Source organism: Cydia amplana, chromosome 12 (genome assembly GCF_948474715.1).
Source record: "Cydia amplana chromosome 12, ilCydAmpl1.1, whole genome shotgun sequence".
Lineage (NCBI taxonomy): Eukaryota > Metazoa > Arthropoda > Insecta > Lepidoptera > Tortricidae > Cydia > Cydia amplana.
Window position 1 is genome coordinate 6,388,339 of NC_086080.1, and position 19,593 is coordinate 6,407,931.

Here is a 19,593-nt window from a genome sequence, read left to right on the forward strand (position 1 = left end):
ACTTGGCCGCTTTTTAACGGTATATCTTGCAAAACACAATTGATTTGATCAGTTGCATTTAAAGTACCTACGCTACACCTAAAATTTACTTGACACAAAACGTCAAATAAATAGAAAAATTACGTAGTTACTTTTCATTTCAGTGAAAGATTCAAACACCAAACAAATTTTTAAAGAGCATAAAATTTTAAGAGCGTTGATTTCATAGGAAAGTATTTAGGTCATAATTTTATAACCTATTAAGCTGGGGTTTCAGTGTAGTTTTTATGACATTTCCTGTATAAAACGTTTTTCTTGATAGGCTATTACTTAATGGCTTGAGTTGAAGTCGTTCAGAAATGGAGTTTTATGTCCAGTTCAGAAATTGTGTTAGAATTTAATGCGGAGGCTGCATAAATTTCCTTTCCAAATGAATTTAACGTAGGTAATAAATTTCTAATTTTAAAAATCTCATCGTTATTGAAGCAGTGCGTCTCTCTCATTCTTAAATATTTTTGCGAGCTAAAGGCACTGCGAGGTAGGTATGTTACCTAAATACTTACTATCAGTCAGTAAGTAAGTTCTGGATCATCAAATATGGATGTACTCGTATTTAAAGCATTGTTCTAATCAGTTGATGTTAATAGAAGAAACCACACCACCAAGCTACTGTATATTATGACAACTGGCTTTTATACAGAGTGTTATTCCTTTTTACGCAGGAAAGGAAAATCAGAAACTGAAAATAATGAACCGAATTATCCATAAGACTAAGTAATTGAAAAGAAAAAATAAAACGAAATACGTAGGTGGATAACAAATGAGATTCCAAAGTGAACTCTGCAAATTACTTAACGTAGCAATCGATAGAAATTTTAATTGGCTCCACTTTCCACAATTCCAATTCAATGACAATTAAGTATTTCAGAAATTTCTGTTTAGGTAGCCAGAGAGAATCAAACTTAGCTATTTGTGTAAATGTTAAACATGATATCTATCTTTGTATTTTTGTTGTTAAAGGCCTGTGCATACCGGCTGCGTGTGCGTGACGTGCGTGTAGCGTTGTAGTATACAGATCCTTATGAGAGACGGCACACCGCTTGCGTGACGTGTGCGGCTCCAACATTTAAACGCACGCGCACGTGCACGTCGCGCACCCCCAAGCCGGTGTGCACAGGCCTTAAATCCTAATGTAACTCCAGCAATTAATTCATCAAGACATTGCCAGAGCTCATTTGAAACGCAGTAATTATGCCTACCTCCATGTTACTCGATTTGGATCTTAACTAGTTCTTTCACAGGCCTATTTCACACGTCACAAGGCCTCGATTTGAATAGCTTTTCCATGCGCGCTGAATTATATTACGAGGCAGTCTCCAATTAGACTTTCATTCATGATACATCGAATTTCAGTTGCATTTGGTAAAAAGACATGTGGAAACGCAGCTATGGCTTCATGAAAGCTACTATACGTTAACGAAATTATGTACTATCAACTAGGTTTTTAATGATTGCTGCAAACTTTGGACGTTAAAGAATTTATTAAGATTTACGTCTTATTGGACATTGAACAGCAAATGTTGACAACTCGTCTCAGTGAAATGCCCAGTATTCATAAAAACTATCGCTATGCAGTAGTTTGCCGATGTTACATGTAAATATACGGGTAACACACCACGTACCTAACAAAACGTCTCGGAGGTATTAAAATAATTACTTAGTCTGCAACTCTCAGCACGTACCTATCTAGTGACATTGAGATAAAATATAACGTAGCTTTTAACACCAGCAATTAAGGTTCAAAATAGTAACTATGGACTTTTATCTCATTTGAAGTTCATCAGATGCTCAGCAAATATACATACAGATAATGTCCGTGTAGTCTATGAAAATACAGTTGAATTGTGTTTGAATAAGATACGTTTGTAATGAGAATAGGAGAAAATACTATTTCAAATATCAGAAATAATTAGATATAAAATAAAATTACATGAAAATGAAAAGGTGGTTTTCATCATGGATGTGGAGTTTGTGAGATATAAATATGAAGATGGAGCGGAGGGATTTATTATGAAGAAAAGTAAGTAGTTATAGTGAATTTACGTGTATATGATGTATATCTAATTCATAAGTTAATTCAATTCCGTCGTTAACAATGAGTGTTGAAAACGGGAAAATATTTACAAAAGTATGCGTGCGCTCGTTGCTCGAGTTCCGTATCTAATTTAAAAAACCAGCCGGAGGGTTTCGCACCATGAACAAAAAATAGAGCAAAAAAATCGTATTTGTTGTATGGGAGCCCCCCTTAAATATTTATTTTATTTTGATTTAGTATTTGTTGTTATAGCGGCAACAGAGATACATTATTTGTGAAAATTTTAACTGTCTAGCTATCGCGGTTCATGAGATACAGCCTGGTGACAGACGGACGGATGGACGGACAGACGGACTGACAGCGAAGTCTTAGTAATAGGGTCCCGTTTTTTATTCTTTGGGTACGGAACCCTAAAAAAGCGAAAGGCATACTTATAGCTATGCCGTTTTCAAGAACGGCACAACTTAGGTACCTATATTATTTTGGCCGCATAAATATATTTTTATGGCAAATAATCTCAATTTGCAATATGATCACGTAGGTAGATCGTTATGAGTCTCTGCGCGATTTTTAAACAAATTAACTACTCTTATTTATTATACTTAATCTAATCTAAAGTAATAAAATTGTATATTTTAATTACTTACTAAAAAACTTGGAATCTAAAAATTATTTCGAATTTGAACTGGAAAAAAATGCCTCGTATGTACATACATACCTTATTTAAAAAAAATGAAATTTGACAAAAAATCGTTAATTTAAGAGTCGGTCGGTTGTTAGCATGTTGTTAGTATGCACTATCGACAAACATCAATCTTTTTAACAATTCTCTCTCAACTATATACATATATAATAACGTTGATCAGTTCGTTGATTGTGCAATCTTGCAATTTACGTAGTACAGATCGCTTTTTATGCAAATATAATCGGTCTGTAGGGAACAAGTGTTAGTTAGTCAGCGCTTCTTATTCTAAGGATTAAAATGGCTGTAAGGTTATGTTGTCAAACAAAGATAAAAGATTTTAGCATAAAAGTTTTTAAAAATCAACTTAGAAAATCACTTCTTTTTTCTATCTTTTTTTTAATCATTAACATTATTTACAGAGTTCAAGATAGGCGTGCGTCACCTTCAAGCCATCTACATGTTCGCGGTCTCCGTCGTGCTGGGTCTACTGCGAGGCAGTAGCGGTGTAGCCATGCTAGCTATCAACGACCCGGCGCGGCTCAACGATACATATATAGAAGTAAGTTATTGAAGTCGAAAAACTTAGTGGAAACTCGAGCGGGGCGTGCCGTGGGATGCTCTGCGCCGCCCATGTTAAACGAATGTAAGCAATTTCATCGCACCTTGTATGCCTTGGAAGCTTGACGCTATACATAATAATGTATTTATACGTCCCGCCAAACGCTTCACTACTTAGTGACTAGACGCTCACCACTGAATATATTGAATATATTTTAAAATATTGAACCTAGCGAAAAAGTTTACTGAATGTTTTTTGTAGAAAATTTTATGTAGATTACTTATGTAATAGAACACTTTTTTGCTACGGGCCACCGTTAAAGAGTTATTTACGAAAAAAAAAAACTATAAAAAGGGACCTTAAACCCCCCCCCCCCTACCCGTTAGCTTCACCCCCACCCCCCGGTACTTTTAGTATCTTGTTTAATACACCATTACCTACACCCATGCTAAAATTGGCTTACACATGTATTATTTCCGCTGTAATTCCTTCGTTTGGTGGCCTATGAAGCCGTTCCTGCTTCTAGGCTAACACCCCTACGATCTTTGGAACGAGCGGCCGTGAGCTGCCTTAATCCAAAGGCAACGTGTGACTTAAGGTGACAGTCCATTTCCAACCGCAGCTGCACTACTGTTCTTTTTACTATGGAAATTGACAGTAACAGCGACGCGTTCAGTACCAGTAGTGCAGCTGCGGTCAGAAATGGAATGTTACCCTTAGACGAAATCATTGATTGAGATAGTCTGTTCACCTTCTAGGAGAAAAAGTGTTATATTTCTCCTTTACTGTGAAGTTATCGGCCAACTCTTTTTTTTCAGATCCATGATTGGGACAGAAGAACACAATCCACCACATTTTCGTCTTTTCTGTTCGGCTACGCTCTTATGCTGCTACCGGCAGAACTTTGCGTCAGCCAGTTTGGAAGCAAAATGTTGGTCACCGCCGTTCTTGCCATGAATGGCGGATTTAATGCGGCTATGCCTAATATTGTAAACAAGGTATGTTGCTATATTAAATGTTTTTATGGAATTATCTGCCTAACTGTTGGTCCAGAAAAAACTAGACGGTACAAGACAACGATGAAGCTAAATATCGGCATATTTATTTAAGCCCACTAGCCCTTTCTCAAGATAACTTCAGATCATAAGATCATGACCTTGCTACGGCGAAAAAGACGACCGCGTGCCGCCGCCATGTGTTCTTCGCCTAAGAGTGAAAGTAAAAAAAATACATACAATAATAAGATAATTATTATGCCCTCAACGACATCCTGAGGAGAGCGCTCATCAGCGCCGACGTCCCTGCGGCTCTGGAGCCCCAGATCGCAAGGGATGACGGCAAGCGCCCCGACGGGATGTCGTTGATCCCCTGGCGGATGGGCCGCGCGCTGGTGTGGGACGCCACCTGCGCAGATACGCTGGCGGCGTCCTACATTTCAGCCACCAGCAAACAGGCCGGGGCGGCGGCTGACGCCCGAGAACGCTTCAAGGCGAATAAATATAGTTGTCTCGGCGCACACTACGAATTTGTAGCCTTTGGCGTCGAGACACTAGGTCCGTGGGGTAGGGGGGCTCGGGGGCTCCACAAGGCGCTCAGCAAACGCCTAAGGCAGGCCACAGGTGACCCTCGCGCAGGCAGCTTTCTCGCGCAAAGATTGGCCATAGCAATCCAGCGCGGGAACGCTGCCTGCGTGATGGGCACCTTACCAAAGGCGCAAAATTTTGATAGGTATTTTTAATTTTTTAGCTTTAGTATTAGTTGTACTTAATTTTAATTTTATATTCATTTTATAACACTTATTATGCAATAAATGAGTTATTTTCTTCATTATTATGCAATATTATTTTTTCAGGGAGGCTGGATAGCAGTGTCCAACACCCAGTTTCTACTAGGAATGTCTCAAGCGTGTTTAGCTCCCGCGAATAGAATTATGCTCGAGAACTGGATGCCTCCCAATGAAAAAACTTTCTTTGGCAGTATAGTTTATGGAGGTAAGGTGGTAAATAATAAACATAATAATCTCATAAGTTCAACAGTCACTTACCATGCAAGATTGCAACGTTAAGAAATTTCCTGCATAAGTTTATTTATAGTTTCAATAATAAAATACTTATAAGTAAATTTTCTTTCCTCATCGGATATTTCTAAATAGAAACTGGCTGCCATCTCTGGTGAATAATGCCAATGTACCTACCCGAACCCTCGCGGCCTCCTCAGCTGGTGCATATCATAATATACCTACCCGAATAAAACTTGGGCCATATTGCTCACTTTTGATACTGAATTTTGATACTTTATCTCACAAGTTACTCTGGTCATATTTTTCAGGTACGTATATAGGCATGATTCTGTCATTACCGTGCGCGGGTGCGCTCTCATCACACCGACTTGGCTGGGAACTGATCTTTTACGCGCAGGCCATGGCTGCCCTGTCGTCATGTGCTGTATGGGGCATCCTCACGGCAGCTGCTCCACAGCGGCATCAAGCCATCGGGGATAAAGAGAAGGAATATATTGAAGAAGCTAAAGGATTTTATAAAAAGGTGCGTGTTCGATTTGAATTTTTAGATTTCTCGACACCCATAATAGGTATTAGGAGAAGATCTTAGGTTCCAGGATTATAGGTAGGTAAGGTAAGTCGAAAAAGTAGGGCATTTAAAGGCTTCCTATTATTAGCAGTACAAGATACCTAATCAATATAATCATACTATTACCTACTTATAGTACAGCTCAGCCTATAAATCTCCCACTGCTGGGTACATGCCTTCTCGCATGCGCAAGAGAACTTTGGCTATAGTCCCCACGACTTCACCATACACCTTCGAATTCCTTCGCGGATGTACGCAGTTTTCCTCGCGATGTTTTCCTTCACCGAAACCACAGAATAAATAATAGTACTAGGTACAGAAGACTCACTCTCTAACAAAACGCGTCTGTTACGATCAGCACAGATATGGCCGCTAGGTGGCGACAGCACCACGCGCGGCTGATGGCTAGCCACCAAAATTGGTGTGGACCGGATGTACTTTTAGCTACCTGTAGCAAAGCGACGAAATCGGCGAGTGAGCCACGCCTGCCGAAACGCTAGTGGTAAATGCATTTGTACGAGTCAGAATTTTAACCCGCGACCACCGGATTAAAAGTCGGACGTCAGATCCACTTGACCACCGCCATTTCCATACTACTAATACTTACTTATTATTTTCCTTTTTATAATTTCAGAAACAACAGCAAGTCCCGTGGCGCGACATTCTTCGCTCGCCCCCATTCTGGGCTTTAGCTGCCGCCCACGCAGCTTTCAATGCCCTGTTTGTTTTCTTCCTTTTCGACGTGCCTTACTTCTTTACCATATTTGGAAGGACATTAAAAGATGTAAGTAGGTACACTCTATGTGCACGCCACGCAACTTATATAATATTCTTAGCGAAGATATTGCACTATTAAAACATTAGATTAACTTACCGATGGACAGTTACTAGAAAATAAAGAGACAGTATGATTTTCTTTGTCTGTAGTTGAAATGAGTAACTTCTTTGCTAAACTTTGGTTGGTTTAACCTTCTTGTTTATTATTTGTGATCGGCAATCTACACCTGTCAATTCCTACATTTATTTAGCAGTGACATGTAATTGTCATTTTTTTTTTTCATTTTTGCTACAAAAGGTCATTAAACTTATTTTCATGACGTCATCGCCCGATCAACTTGCTAGGGTTGAAACAAGTGGATTTTTGCACTAAAGTTTAACCAGCTTTATCTCGTAAATAGTAAAGAATATGAACATAGTTCATTGGGAAAATATAAAGCTATTAGGTCGAACAATTCCCCGTTTTTGTAAAAGTTCTTCGTTCTGTTCCACGCTGTATAATGATGAATTAATATTCCTGAGAATAGATTGGTACTTAATTAGCATGTCCAAGCTAAGTTGTGTAAAAAATAATCTCATAAATATTAGGCGAGTGTAATGAATAAAGTTGCTACTTAATACAATAGGCATACATTATATAGGTATTTTAGGTATCCCCCATCCTTACTCTCATGATAAGATGTTTCTTATTATTAGTATATTTATTTAATTAATTTCAGGCATCAGTATTGGCAATGTTGCCTTTTGTGGTGATGTGGTTGGTCTATCTCACCACATCTCCAACCATCGAGTGGGTATACAACTCTGGGTTCATGAGTTATGTACTCAGTACTACATACTACAGAAAATTGATTAACGCCATAGGTGAGTTCCTAACCGAAAAATACTATTTAGATCCGACTGGTTTGGTGGCTCGACATACCTACCCACTTGTTTTCTTTGCTACACGTATTGTAATAGCGTAACGTTTGAACTATTTTTTTCTGAAGGCAGCTAAATCTACTCAATACGTATATGTTTTCAAGTACATAGCTATAGGTGAACCAGGATCTATTGAGGGTGCGCCATGTTACGGAAATTTGTTGGTACTAATTTCTAGCAATGGCAACAATTTTCTCTATGATAGTTGTCAATATTGACAATGTAAACATTGCTTTGTCTAGTTTCGTGTGAATTATTATTAGACTGCAATAATCATGGCGAAAGTTTTAGATTTTACAGAGAAAAAAGTTGTAAATAGTGTATATAGTTATTTATTGGAAAAAAAACGTGCGGGAGAGAAATTTCTTCCATTAGAAAACATAACGAAATTAGCATCTGCACGGCTAGCACATGATGGGCGCGACAGTCGACAGGCGAGAAAATGCCGCGACATAGAGCTCTCTCGCGAATCGGTAGCATAAGAACCGCGCGACAACCCGCTGTCTCGCGGACAAATGTCAAAGCGACATAATTTTGTCGTTTGACAGTTCCACGCGGGATACTCTCGAAAATCGTAGCACGAGTGTACTATGGGAGACAAAATGTCCCGCGTTTGAACGTCAAAATGAGAGAAATTGTCTTCGAGGCTAGAGGGTCGCGACAAGCGCATTTGGTCGAAGTTTTGTTGACTTTTGTTCTAAAAGAAAGATAATTTTCCATATTTTATATTTATTTCATACTACAACACTTTTTTGTTTAAGTATAATTTGAATCTTGAGTTTCATGATCATGCCATTAATATCAAAATGATTATATTTTTTCACAATTACTTGTTTGTTCTCTTAAGTTAAACGAAAATCCGACAGAAAAAAATCTAAGCCTAAGATTGTACGACCACGACCTCATCAACAAAGCAAACCTTTGGTGGCGAATTGACTGGGGGATAATTAATAGAAACATAAATAATTGATACAAAAATAGTACATTGCTAATCCGCGAAACAATTACGTGCTATCAATCAGTGCTAACCCGTTATATTTACTTACACGCGTATTTTTACATGCAATTATTGTTGACAACCTATATTATGTCGCTCCTTAGGTGTTTCCATTCATTGCGGGATATAAACAACACAATCCCGACCTGAATATTGCGATCAACCTTACTTATAATAAGTAAATGCAAAAGTAAATATGTACCTATGTACAGTCAGCAGCAATAGTTGCTAAGCGGGCGAGGTGTTCAAAATGATCTTGACGCGACTTTATTGTTAAGAGACTAAGAGCGCGTCAAGGTAATTTTGAACACCTCGCCCGCTTAGCAACTATTGCTGCTGACTATATGCTACCTCTTGACGCTTAATCCGCCGAACCGATTTAGACGAAATTTTGTGAAACATCATTCCACAAAGAATGCAAATAATGAATCTGGCAGCTCAACTCAACCTCCACCTCACAGAAGACCACAGCCGTAATACTTACTTTGTAGTGTACGAGTTGGTACTAGCCTAATCCTTAAGTTACGATTCCCACCGACCGGCTAGAGTTGGGCCGCGCCGGAGTGCTTTTTCAGTGTACCTATTACATAATGTGTGGCAGAAGCGATAGAATCCGTCCGGAGCCATCCGATCCGCAAGCAGCCGACCGGCTTTGGGCATACAAATGTGAAATGCGCTCCGACTCCGACGAATCGTACTTAAATCTGAGTACCTATCTCAAAAAGGTCAAAGTAAATAAAATCATTTAAAGTTTTTGGTAGTATTTATTTAAAAGTCACATTATTTGAGAAGTGTTATCAACACTCGACTGTCCTTGCACGGAGTAGGTTCCCAACTTGAGCCCTTCTATGTCCTCCGTGATGGCAGGAGGGCTGCGGTTAGCAGCAGCATGCTTAGGTGTAGAGAATACCTCCGTGTTTGATGACAGGCTTGTGCATGATTATCATTCAATCTATCTTCGAAGCCATAAGGGAGATATGTCGGGGATTAGCATAAGATATTTAGTCTGTAAATAAGATTTAAAAGGAATGTAATTTTTTTGCAAAAGACAACGGAAAAGAGCTTTATGAAGATTGAATTGTGTACGTACTTACAACTTGACTTCTTCTTAAAGATGGTATTTTGTTAGCCAAAACTTTTAACAAAACGCCAATTATTCGTAAGGAGTTGTATTTTAATGATTAGGTAGGTAATCTTTAGATAATTATAATAATATATCCCAACTTGTAACGACAAAGCGAATCAAATTTTGATTGACAGTATTGACACTGACATTTTCGACTTAAAAATAATATTTGCTATTTCTTATTCTTCATACTGCGAGAAAGAGACAAAGTTATCGTGACTAGGGACGCTCCGTTTCTAAGGCTGACTATTCATTACTTATCCGATTATTATTTTACCGATTCAGTGTTGCCACGAATGAAAAGTTTGTTCCTTGTATAAATGGCCACATTGGCTAAGTCGCGCGCGGGATGGCTCTCTCTCGTGGAACTCTTTTCTCGATGTGCGAACTCATGCTGCCAAAATCGAGGAATTGACAGATAGAGATAGAAATTTGTGACGGGCGACTGCCGTCTCTCGCGGCGCGAGCTATCCCGCGGGTAATCATGTGCTAGCCGTGCTGAATTGACGGGTAAGTTTCAAACTTATGGACAAATGTCACTATAGTCAGGTCGTCACGATTTGGTTGATGTCTTGTAATCATTTGATTTGTGTATTAGGTGTATCGCATGCATCGGTATCACGGATTGCTAGCGAAGGGCGTTAGGGCGGAATTAAACGACCAAACCTAAAAAAAAGAAAACAAAAAAAAGAAAATTGACTTTACGCTATTCATTTTATCTAAATCGAGTCAGCCATTTAAGCGTAAAAACCGAAGAAATATCCAGACATCAAACTTCGCACTTATTAAAGTTGTCGGAATAAAACAAAAATCATCTGCCAATTTCCATTGTCCCCACTATACAAATTGTTGCTATATAAAATTCAAAACGAGCGCCCTCTTGACAATACTCCCAAAGTTCTGGTTTACCTATAACTAACTAATTTGGCTCAGTGATCCAAAGTGAAACTTGTCCTCCGAAACGAGAGCGTGCCACCTGTCCCGTCCCGATCCTGCGTAACTTCCTGCCAGTTACCGACGCGAAGCTAAAGCAGATTCGCCGCCACACTGTCTTCCCAGCGATTCCTGGGCCGACCCACACACAGCTACAGGGTCTAATAATATATGAACTTTTATAATAGAGAAGCATTTACATATTTCTAAATACTTTGGCCGCTCCGATATATGATGCTCATCTTATTTGATTACAGGAGCTTTTGGCGCAATAATTGGACTGACTGTTCTTTCGAACGTAAACCCGGATTCTGGTTTATCTCTTGTCATATTAACTATAACACTGGGTGTAACTGGATTCCAATATTCTGGATTCCTGGTATGTCTATAAAAGTCACTTTAAAATCAATTTATTATTGTGTGTCCCGCTCAGGATGCCGGGACGGGTCATACGTGAATGAGTGACTGTCATTTAATACATCTACAACCTACAAATACATAATGCTAGATATCGTCCGAAGATAAACATATAAAGTTTACTGTAGCAATTGCCATCCAGGAGGGCTAAAATGGCCGGCTCTTTATCATTTGTCACCATGTCTGTCACGTTCTAACAAGTTTGTAAGTGCGGAAGTGACGCATGACATGACAGGTGATAAAACGCTGATACCCCTGCTGGTTCTCTAGATCTCTCTTCTCTGATCTTTGATGTTGTTTTGCGTGACTTTGTATTCCCAAATATACATAACTGAACCATGGTATTTTATTAGGACAACTATCGCAACCTGTCTCAGAACTTCAACGGTACTTTGGTTATCCTGACCAGCGCAGGCGCTAGCATCGTTGGTGCGGGAGTTCCTCTCTTCACGGGCTCTATCCTCAGTCCTGACCCTGTAAGTATCAAGATTGTTAATAAAAATATGCCGCATTATGTTATACTATGACCATGTTGCTGGACACTGTTAGCTTTGAGAAATAGGAATGGTATTAATAAACTTGCAAAAAATCAGACACTGATTAGGTCAAAGAAAAAGACACTAGAAAGTTTTATCACGTGGTACCACTAATAGCAGTCGAGGAAGCAACTTACACTAAGTAAATAAAAATCAAATGAAGTAGTTAGTACTTATATTATACATAATAAGACATTTATTTCAGTAATATAAATACGTACAAAACTTAAGAACTAAAACCCGTTCCGAGACATGCCGGGTCCAATGGTCCACATCACACTAGCAGCGTTACCCCGCTGTATGGCGATGGAGACCTGTTGGACAAGCCATGACTCAGAACGGGGGTCATTCCCCTTTTCCTTTATTATAAAGTAAAATAAAATGCACTAGGAAAACCTTATTTCAGACGGACTTCCGTCGCTGGCGCGCTGTGTTTCTGTCGCTCGCCAGTTTCTCAGTATTGGGAAACGTGCTGTACACAGTGCTAGGTCGAGGGGACCGCGCCGAGTGGGATCGAGAGCGGATCAAGTTCGGGTACCATAATGGTAAGAATAACATTGTAATTCAATCCAAATTGGTCGTTAATATTGTTTGTTTGATTTCTATTGAACTCTTATCCTAATATTGTAAGTATGAGTATGAGAAAGAGAACGGTTTCTAGAAGGATTGACTTAACAGGCGTTCTGGTTTCCGCCTCGCATAGTTGCTCGGTGCAAGGAAACATATTGCACACGATGTTAAGTTACAAAGAGCGTGACGAGAAAGACAAAAACAGTGTCGATTACGACCAAGTTTGGATACCATAATGGCACAGATTATATAATAGTTCTTACGAACAGATACTTATCTCTCAAAGAAAACACAAATACCTACCGTTTTGATACCTACACAAAAATACAATGGAGTGACCTTCAACGCGCCGCTTCCCGCACCGCGCGCGCCGGCACAACGCTAGGGTTGCCAACGCTTAGAAATGATTTTACAAATAAGTAGGTACCTACTTAAACTATATATTCTATAGAAGATACGTACCTAAAATATAAGTTTTAATTTTTTTTTTACTTATTAAAGGGTATTTATTCGTATTCCTAAATCAATTACAAATTTAAGACATAAAAATACAAAGTTCAAAATTATACAACAAATTATTATTAGTTTTAATTGTCTAACTTGCATTAGAACTTGCCATATAAAATCATAGCGTACAATAACTATACATGAGTAAGATAAGTTGCAATTAGTTATTATAGTAGGTACATACTCCGTTTATGCGTTTTATTCCGACAAGTGACTGCGAAACATTTTAAAAGGTCATATCTCCCTGCAGTAACCGCAGTGTTTACGCCGTTTTATAAGCTACTTATATTGAGAATGTCTATCTATAGGTACTATACTTTTCCTATCTATAGGAAGAGCAAAAACGTTTTTTTTTATTAATTTTGTTGTTTCTGTATCCATCGACACTACAAATTGTGTTATTTGTTCGTGAAGAAGACATTTCTTTCGCATACAATTTGGCATATTCGAGCGCGCGGCGACGCGACGTGCGTGCGTGAGCGCGTGTGGCAACCAAGTCAACCAACTGGCTTGCTTTTCTACCGTGAACGGGAACAGATTCGTAGGTATAAAACCGAGCTCGCGCGGAGAGTTCCATAGGCCTGATAATGGGACCAAAATAAAGTCCCATTAAAATCGATATTATGTTGGTCTTTTTAACCAGATAGTAACTGTAAAACGAGGCCACGCTGGCATTCATACTTACAACAAAATTATGTACAACTCCGGTGCATGAGCGGATATTGCTATACAAATGCACCTCTTAGCCCTGTCGTGCTCACACACAGGAGCGGCATCCACATTTGTGTGATCCACGTTTAACCTGTAAACACCAATTTAAATTTAGGATTCCATTTTTTCACTCTTGTGTGTGTAATTCATTTATACATTACGTTACGTTCCATTCACTTCCAAAAATGCGAGCCTTATCTTTCAACGTAAAGCGCTGGGTCACAGCGAGCTTGGCAAGCAAAACCGAGAGCGGTCAAAGTTCGAATGGCATAATCTTAAAAAGTTTCAGACGGCATCGCTGGCGCGCCGTCTTTCTCTTGCCAGTTTTTCGATGCAAAAACGTAACAATAGCGTTTTTTGGACAGCAAATTCTAAACATATGGTGTTAAATTGATAATTTTTAGTTTTCCGAAGTAGAACCGCAGTGCACGGATTTTTGAAGCGCTTCGATGTTGTAAATAAATGACTGCTGCTTCGAATAAAACTTCTAACTACATTTTATTGCACCAAGAATTCGATAGTTATAACCTCTTTTTAAGCAGCAAAATATACTTAATACTTTTAAATCTTAATACCTCTCAATTTCTTATTCCACCTGGATTTTAAGCAATATACATCGAACTTATTTAACATACAATGAATGCCAAGATTTATTCGCAACCATCTAAGGGGCCTTCACGGGTGTTTATTCCTTTTCAGATGCAAATCAACTAGAGTTGGAGGAGCTCAGCCTACCGAAGACCTCGCCAAAGGACGACCGACCCTTACAACAATAAACGAATTTCAATTGCAGAGCTGTTATTTGTTTCAATGTTTTTTTTTCCTTTAACTTAAATCATGGGTAACTTTTTAATACACGGAACTCATGTACGAAATATCATTTGATATTTATCATTCGATTTTCGGTGAAGGAAAACATCGTGTGGAAACCAGACTAATCCCGATAAGGCCTAGGTTGAAGTTAACTGCATCTTGATGCATTAGAGCGGACATTATTTAAATCACTAATTTGTTCTAATCCGCTTTCGTAAATAAGAAACGCTAATGTCACTCTATCGCACTAATATGGAAGAATGATAGAGAGAGATAACCTGTTCGTTCGCTACGGCGCAACTATTGGCATCTTGGCCAGGCCCTCTGCTAGCAAACTCGGAAGCTCACTTTTTTTGACTGCACTTTTTATGCAATAATTGAGTCTTTAGTTGATTATATATTATTATATTATAAATCCCATCAAAAGCATTAATGTAAAAAGGCGCAAGTCTCGCAACGCAACGCTTTTACTACAAAAAAGTTTTGAGATGTAATGTGAAACCAAGTCGGTTCTTTTAATCAGTGCCAGAGGGTGTTAAAACCGTATCAATAAGATATCTTTAATTTGTAATACGTATAATGACTTGGCCAAATATTTCGAGCTTGAGAATCAATGTAAACACAGTGTACTTACTTGGACCCTTAGAAAATTTTGGACATTTAAAAGTACAAAGTAAGTACCTTTCAAATCCTTCGTGAAGTGTTTGATAGGTATTAAGATTTGTCAGAGTTATACAGCGTGTAAATCTAATACGGGCAATGAATTAAACCAGATACCTTTACAATTTATCCGTGTAATCATTAATTGAGAAGTTTATTTAAGTTACTTACACTAAATTATGACCCCGTAATATTTTTTGGAAAATTTACCGAGCAACAATGTACTGCAGACATTGCGAGACATAAACAGTCATGACATGACATTACGAGATACGAGCTTTTTATATTAACTGCCAACGAGCGTTGACAGTTACTTTAAAAAGCTTATATCTCGTAACATGAGTGTTGCTTTACATTGCGGGCCGAATTATTTTGTATGGTTAATATTTTAATTGTATTTCTAAGAAACATTTATCTCAATATACTTCTTAGGCCCTACTTATACGGTTTAAATATTCGCCCGTATTGGATATGTACACACTGTATTTTCGTTCGGTTTAACAGTGGTTAAAATATAAATGTGTTTGAGTAAGACCTAAAATACAGGTTTAGGGTCCTTAGAGATGTGATTAAAAAAAAATGTAACAAACTAAATAATATCTTTCAGAAACTGGAACGCGCTGGCGATGTGGTAGGTAATTCTTGATATCTACGTTAGAGAGGTAATTAACTTTCAACCCTATTGTCACCACATTAGGAATAGAATTTTAAAAAAAGATAGAAACACTTATTTAGAGCAAATTATGTCTGTTCATCTCAGCAGCTCGGACAAGGGTGCTTTGATGCTAAAACATTGAGCAAAAATGTATTTTACTGCAAGCGTGAGACAAAGCATCTTGAAATGTGGAGTGTATGAGTGGGTGCTTGTGTAAATAATTGAACGGGTGTCTGGGTGAATGGATGCTTGCGTGTTGGTGTATCTTTTACCTTCTTATCTATATGTTTCATACTGCTGAGGTAAAAAGCTATTTGTGCCACCCGAGACCAAAGTTCTTTGCGCTTTCGCTTACTCAAACTGCCGTATTCGAACTTCGAGATATTCACAAGAGACGACACGTACTAGATCCATTCCAGATACGTTATAGTTTAGATATCAACTGGTTCTCTTTTGCAGCGCAATTCGTGTAACCAATGTCACTTTTACGTTAGATAGACTTAGATATCTATTAGATGTGAATTGGATCTCTAAGTCATGTCTTGTGGAAATCGTTCAAGAGTATCTCCAGAATCGCGGAAATGTCAAATTTGATAGGTTAGATCTTAAACATATCGTTATCGTATCTTGGTGATGTCTAAAAGATATCTAATAGATGTCTATTTCAAAATCCGAATCGGGCCCAAAGTTGTCACTCGCAGTAAAAACGAACTTTTCCCTCTTGTTGCATAAATTATAGCTGTCATGTTGTTTTACAAATTGTCACACCTAAAGAAGAAACGATGATGTTGTTGATGTAGTAAGATACGATGTTATAAAAGCAAACAGACCCAGATGACATTCAATAAGATAAAGCGAGTAGAATACTACCTACTCGCTTACTAAAATATTAGTGCAAGTATTTTATTTGACCTTGAATGTCGTAAATTATTCAAAACGTTTTGTTTCCTACACTAAAGAAATTGAATGTTAATCTCACTAAATAGGTACCGACTGGTAGCATATTAATAGAGAAGAGAAGGCGAAGAAGGAATGTATACCTATATTTGCGGCCAGCTAATTATTTATTACCTACATAAATACCTTTCTAAGCAGGAGTGAACAATGGGACAGGTATACAAATGAATGTAGTACACGCTTTTACTCTCTAATCGTAAAGTTGAGTTCAGATCGTTTTGAACACCTCGCCCGCTTTGATACATTTACTCCTGACTGTAGGTATTTACCTACACCAGCACATTTACGAGATAAGAATAATTTATGGAATGTTGAGTTATTATTAGGTCCATATTTTAGTGCAAAAGATAACACAATATAAGCTAACTATTTGAAATCTTTTATACAACATAATAAGTAGATATCACATTCCATGTTTGTGTATGTAACTACTGCTATATATACCTACTCGTATGCTACTGTGAATTATAAGAATAAAAACTGTTTATTAAGGGTGGTCGGAAAAAATATTTTAATCGTAATTCAAGAAGAGATAAATTAAAGAATCGAATGATATAAGTACCTAAAAGAGACTGTTTGGAATAAACAATGCAAACGCAAGAATAAATACCGTAAAACCTCCCCGCTACCTATAGTCCAATACTGCAACTAGGGTCCACAAGTTCAAAAGGAAATTAAGTATCAATACCAATGTTCCTTTTGGTTGTTATTCTTCCATTTATAAACATACCTTGCCTTAGAACCTCAAAAATACAGTAAAAGACACACCTGAACGAAAAAAATACATTTAATTTTGGACCAAAGTTGGGAGCTTTGGACTGGTTTTACGGTAGGCCATTTCTAATTTTCTTAAACAATAAAGTTCATATTTGTCCATGACACTTTTTACTCTTGGTTTAGGCACAAGGCGGACACGCCATACATCAAATATGACTTGCGTTTATGTGTGCGCCGCACGTCTGTACACGCGTCATTGTGTATGTGTGCGTAAGTCGCTCTACTGAGAGCATGCCAGAAGTCCGTCAGATTCATGTCGCGGCCAGTCGCGGGGCGAGGTAATCCGAGGCGGGGCGGGGTGGTACGTGGCCGTTCTGTATGATAATACTATTAAGTACTTATTCTGTGGTTTAGGTTAGGCATTTCTAATTATAATTTATTATCAACACACTAACCTGGGTATCAACGCGATTACTTTGTCCAGCTACTCTCTTCATTACTGACCATAAAATCAGGATATAGGCATTGATAAAAAGCCTTCCTATGATACCTTATCTGATATCTAGCATCAATACAACCTATCTCTCCCAGCGATTAACAATAATTACTTATTTAAGTAGGATACGTACATTGTTAGATATTAGCCACTCAGTTGCTTCTGGTAACTAGAGCTACCAACTTTGAACGCCTACAAATTGCTTCTGGTAGCCAGAGCTACCAGACGACCATTGTACGATTTTTGATTTTTTATCTGTGAGTGGCGGCTTGGAAGCGGTTTAAACTATGTTCCGAGCATAGACAAATAACATGGCAATACAGAAAAAAAAAATTAGCCAACATGATAAAATAAAAATATTTTAAACAGCTGTCGGTTTCAAAGTTGTGCGAAAGTGAAGTTGCGGAAAAGTGGTCGGTGTTTTAAAAAAGCCGTAAGTATTTTTAATTACTCTTTTACTATCTAAATTTTATACCAAACGATTATGTATTTATCTAACTAACAGATAGAATGTATATTTCAGTTCTAATGTAGAATTATGAATTACTATCTCACTTCAAAGTAGTTAAACGGTGATTTTTTTCGGTTACTTGCGATTGAAATAAGATAAGACTTTGAAGAATAAGTCATATTTTTCAAATAAAATATTGTTATTTAAATAGTCTAAATATAAAGTTTCATTTATAATCATAAAATCATTTAAACCTGTGATATGTTATACAGGATTAGCGAAAGAAACAATTGTAAGTATGTGCCGGGCGGCTGGTAACTCTAGCTACCAAAAGCAATTTAGCGAACGTCTCGCTCGGACGTCGTAAGGCATGAGGCACACTAGACGCTTTGCGTGCCCGTGTGGTACATTCTTGTTATGTGTTCCTACTAATGTTTCAACTACTAAGATTGTGTTTTGGGGAAACCTGACATTATTTGCACATGGTTATTGGTATATCTTTTATTAGTGCATGGTCATATACAGGGTGTCCCCAGACTATGTCACATGAAGGAAAAGTACCTTAAATAACGTAGATAAGAATATGACGGTGACTGAAAATAATGTCTGCATACTTTTTCGAATGCTGGACCTACCTGTGCCTAACGCACTCTGTGTGCCCCGACCCTAATCACCAGCGGCGGCCATTTTTTCAACATGGCGGCCAGTCCTACCGGCGTCGGATCAGGTGTTGCGGGTGTTTTTATATCGGCTTTGTTTATTTACGTTTAAATTAGTGTAATTCCGTATTTAGCAGTTTTCTTTTGTGTAATATGGTTTTGTTCTAACATTCTGTGATTAATGATGTGAAAAATTTATAGTGAAAATGTGATATTGTGTTGTTTTTGATCGGCAAAAGAACCCGAAACTGCGGTGGTACGTAATACTTTCTTGTTATTTACTTGTAAAATCGTAATGAAAGCGATAATTGCAAACTGTGACTATTCTAATTAAAGATTATTAGTTACTTGTTCTTATTAGAACTATATTTCCGTACTTGAGTCTCTTTAACCATTCAAAAATACATCATGAATCAACGAAACATTTCGATCCGTCCTGCGTATTTCTTGCGTGACGTGTCATAAAATGAAATGATGTTTATTTAAGGATTTTTAATATACACTTATATGGTATTTGGTACTAAATAAAAGAAGAACTAATCTACTTTTTTTTACGATACTAAAAAATAGGTGTTATCGCTTTAGTTTTTTTTTTAAATACATCTCTGCTTGAAGGTTTCGACTTTTTTAGTGTGTCAAGTTTACGCATTTTTTATAATTATTTTTATTTTAATTACCCATACATTAAGCAACGGAATCAGATTCCTTGTTTTATTAACTATTCTGTGTAAAAAAATCATAGCAAATGGTTCATTAGACGCCAATTAATTAATTTTTCAATAAA

The 19,593-nt window shown here is 37.8% G+C and overlaps 1 protein-coding gene across 1 annotated transcript; it reads left to right on the forward strand.

Moving 5' to 3' along the window:
* Positions 1–1,846: 1,846 nt before the first annotated feature.
* Positions 1,847–14,197, forward strand: LOC134652801 (putative inorganic phosphate cotransporter). Its single transcript, XM_063507968.1, has 11 exons — positions 1,847–2,059; positions 3,179–3,318; positions 4,137–4,316; positions 5,171–5,309; positions 5,647–5,861; positions 6,541–6,690; positions 7,403–7,547; positions 10,918–11,039; positions 11,431–11,553; positions 12,020–12,158; positions 14,101–14,197. The coding sequence occupies exons 1-11, from the start codon at positions 1,996–1,998 to the stop codon at positions 14,175–14,177; spliced, it is 1,494 nt and encodes a 497-aa protein (XP_063364038.1). The 5' UTR covers positions 1,847–1,995; the 3' UTR covers positions 14,178–14,197.
* The last annotated feature ends 5,396 nt before the right edge of the window (positions 14,198–19,593 follow it).

Coding starts and splice junctions, on each gene's coding strand:
- LOC134652801 (XM_063507968.1), top strand. CDS start 1,996: ATGGATGTGGAGTTTGTGAGATATAAATATGAAGATGGAGCGGAGGGA. Junction 3,319..4,136: donor TCAACGATACATATATAGAA/GTAAGTTATTGA, acceptor CTTTTTTTTCAG/ATCCATGATTGGGACAGAAG. Junction 7,548..10,917: donor AAAATTGATTAACGCCATAG/GTGAGTTCCTAA, acceptor ATTTGATTACAG/GAGCTTTTGGCGCAATAATT.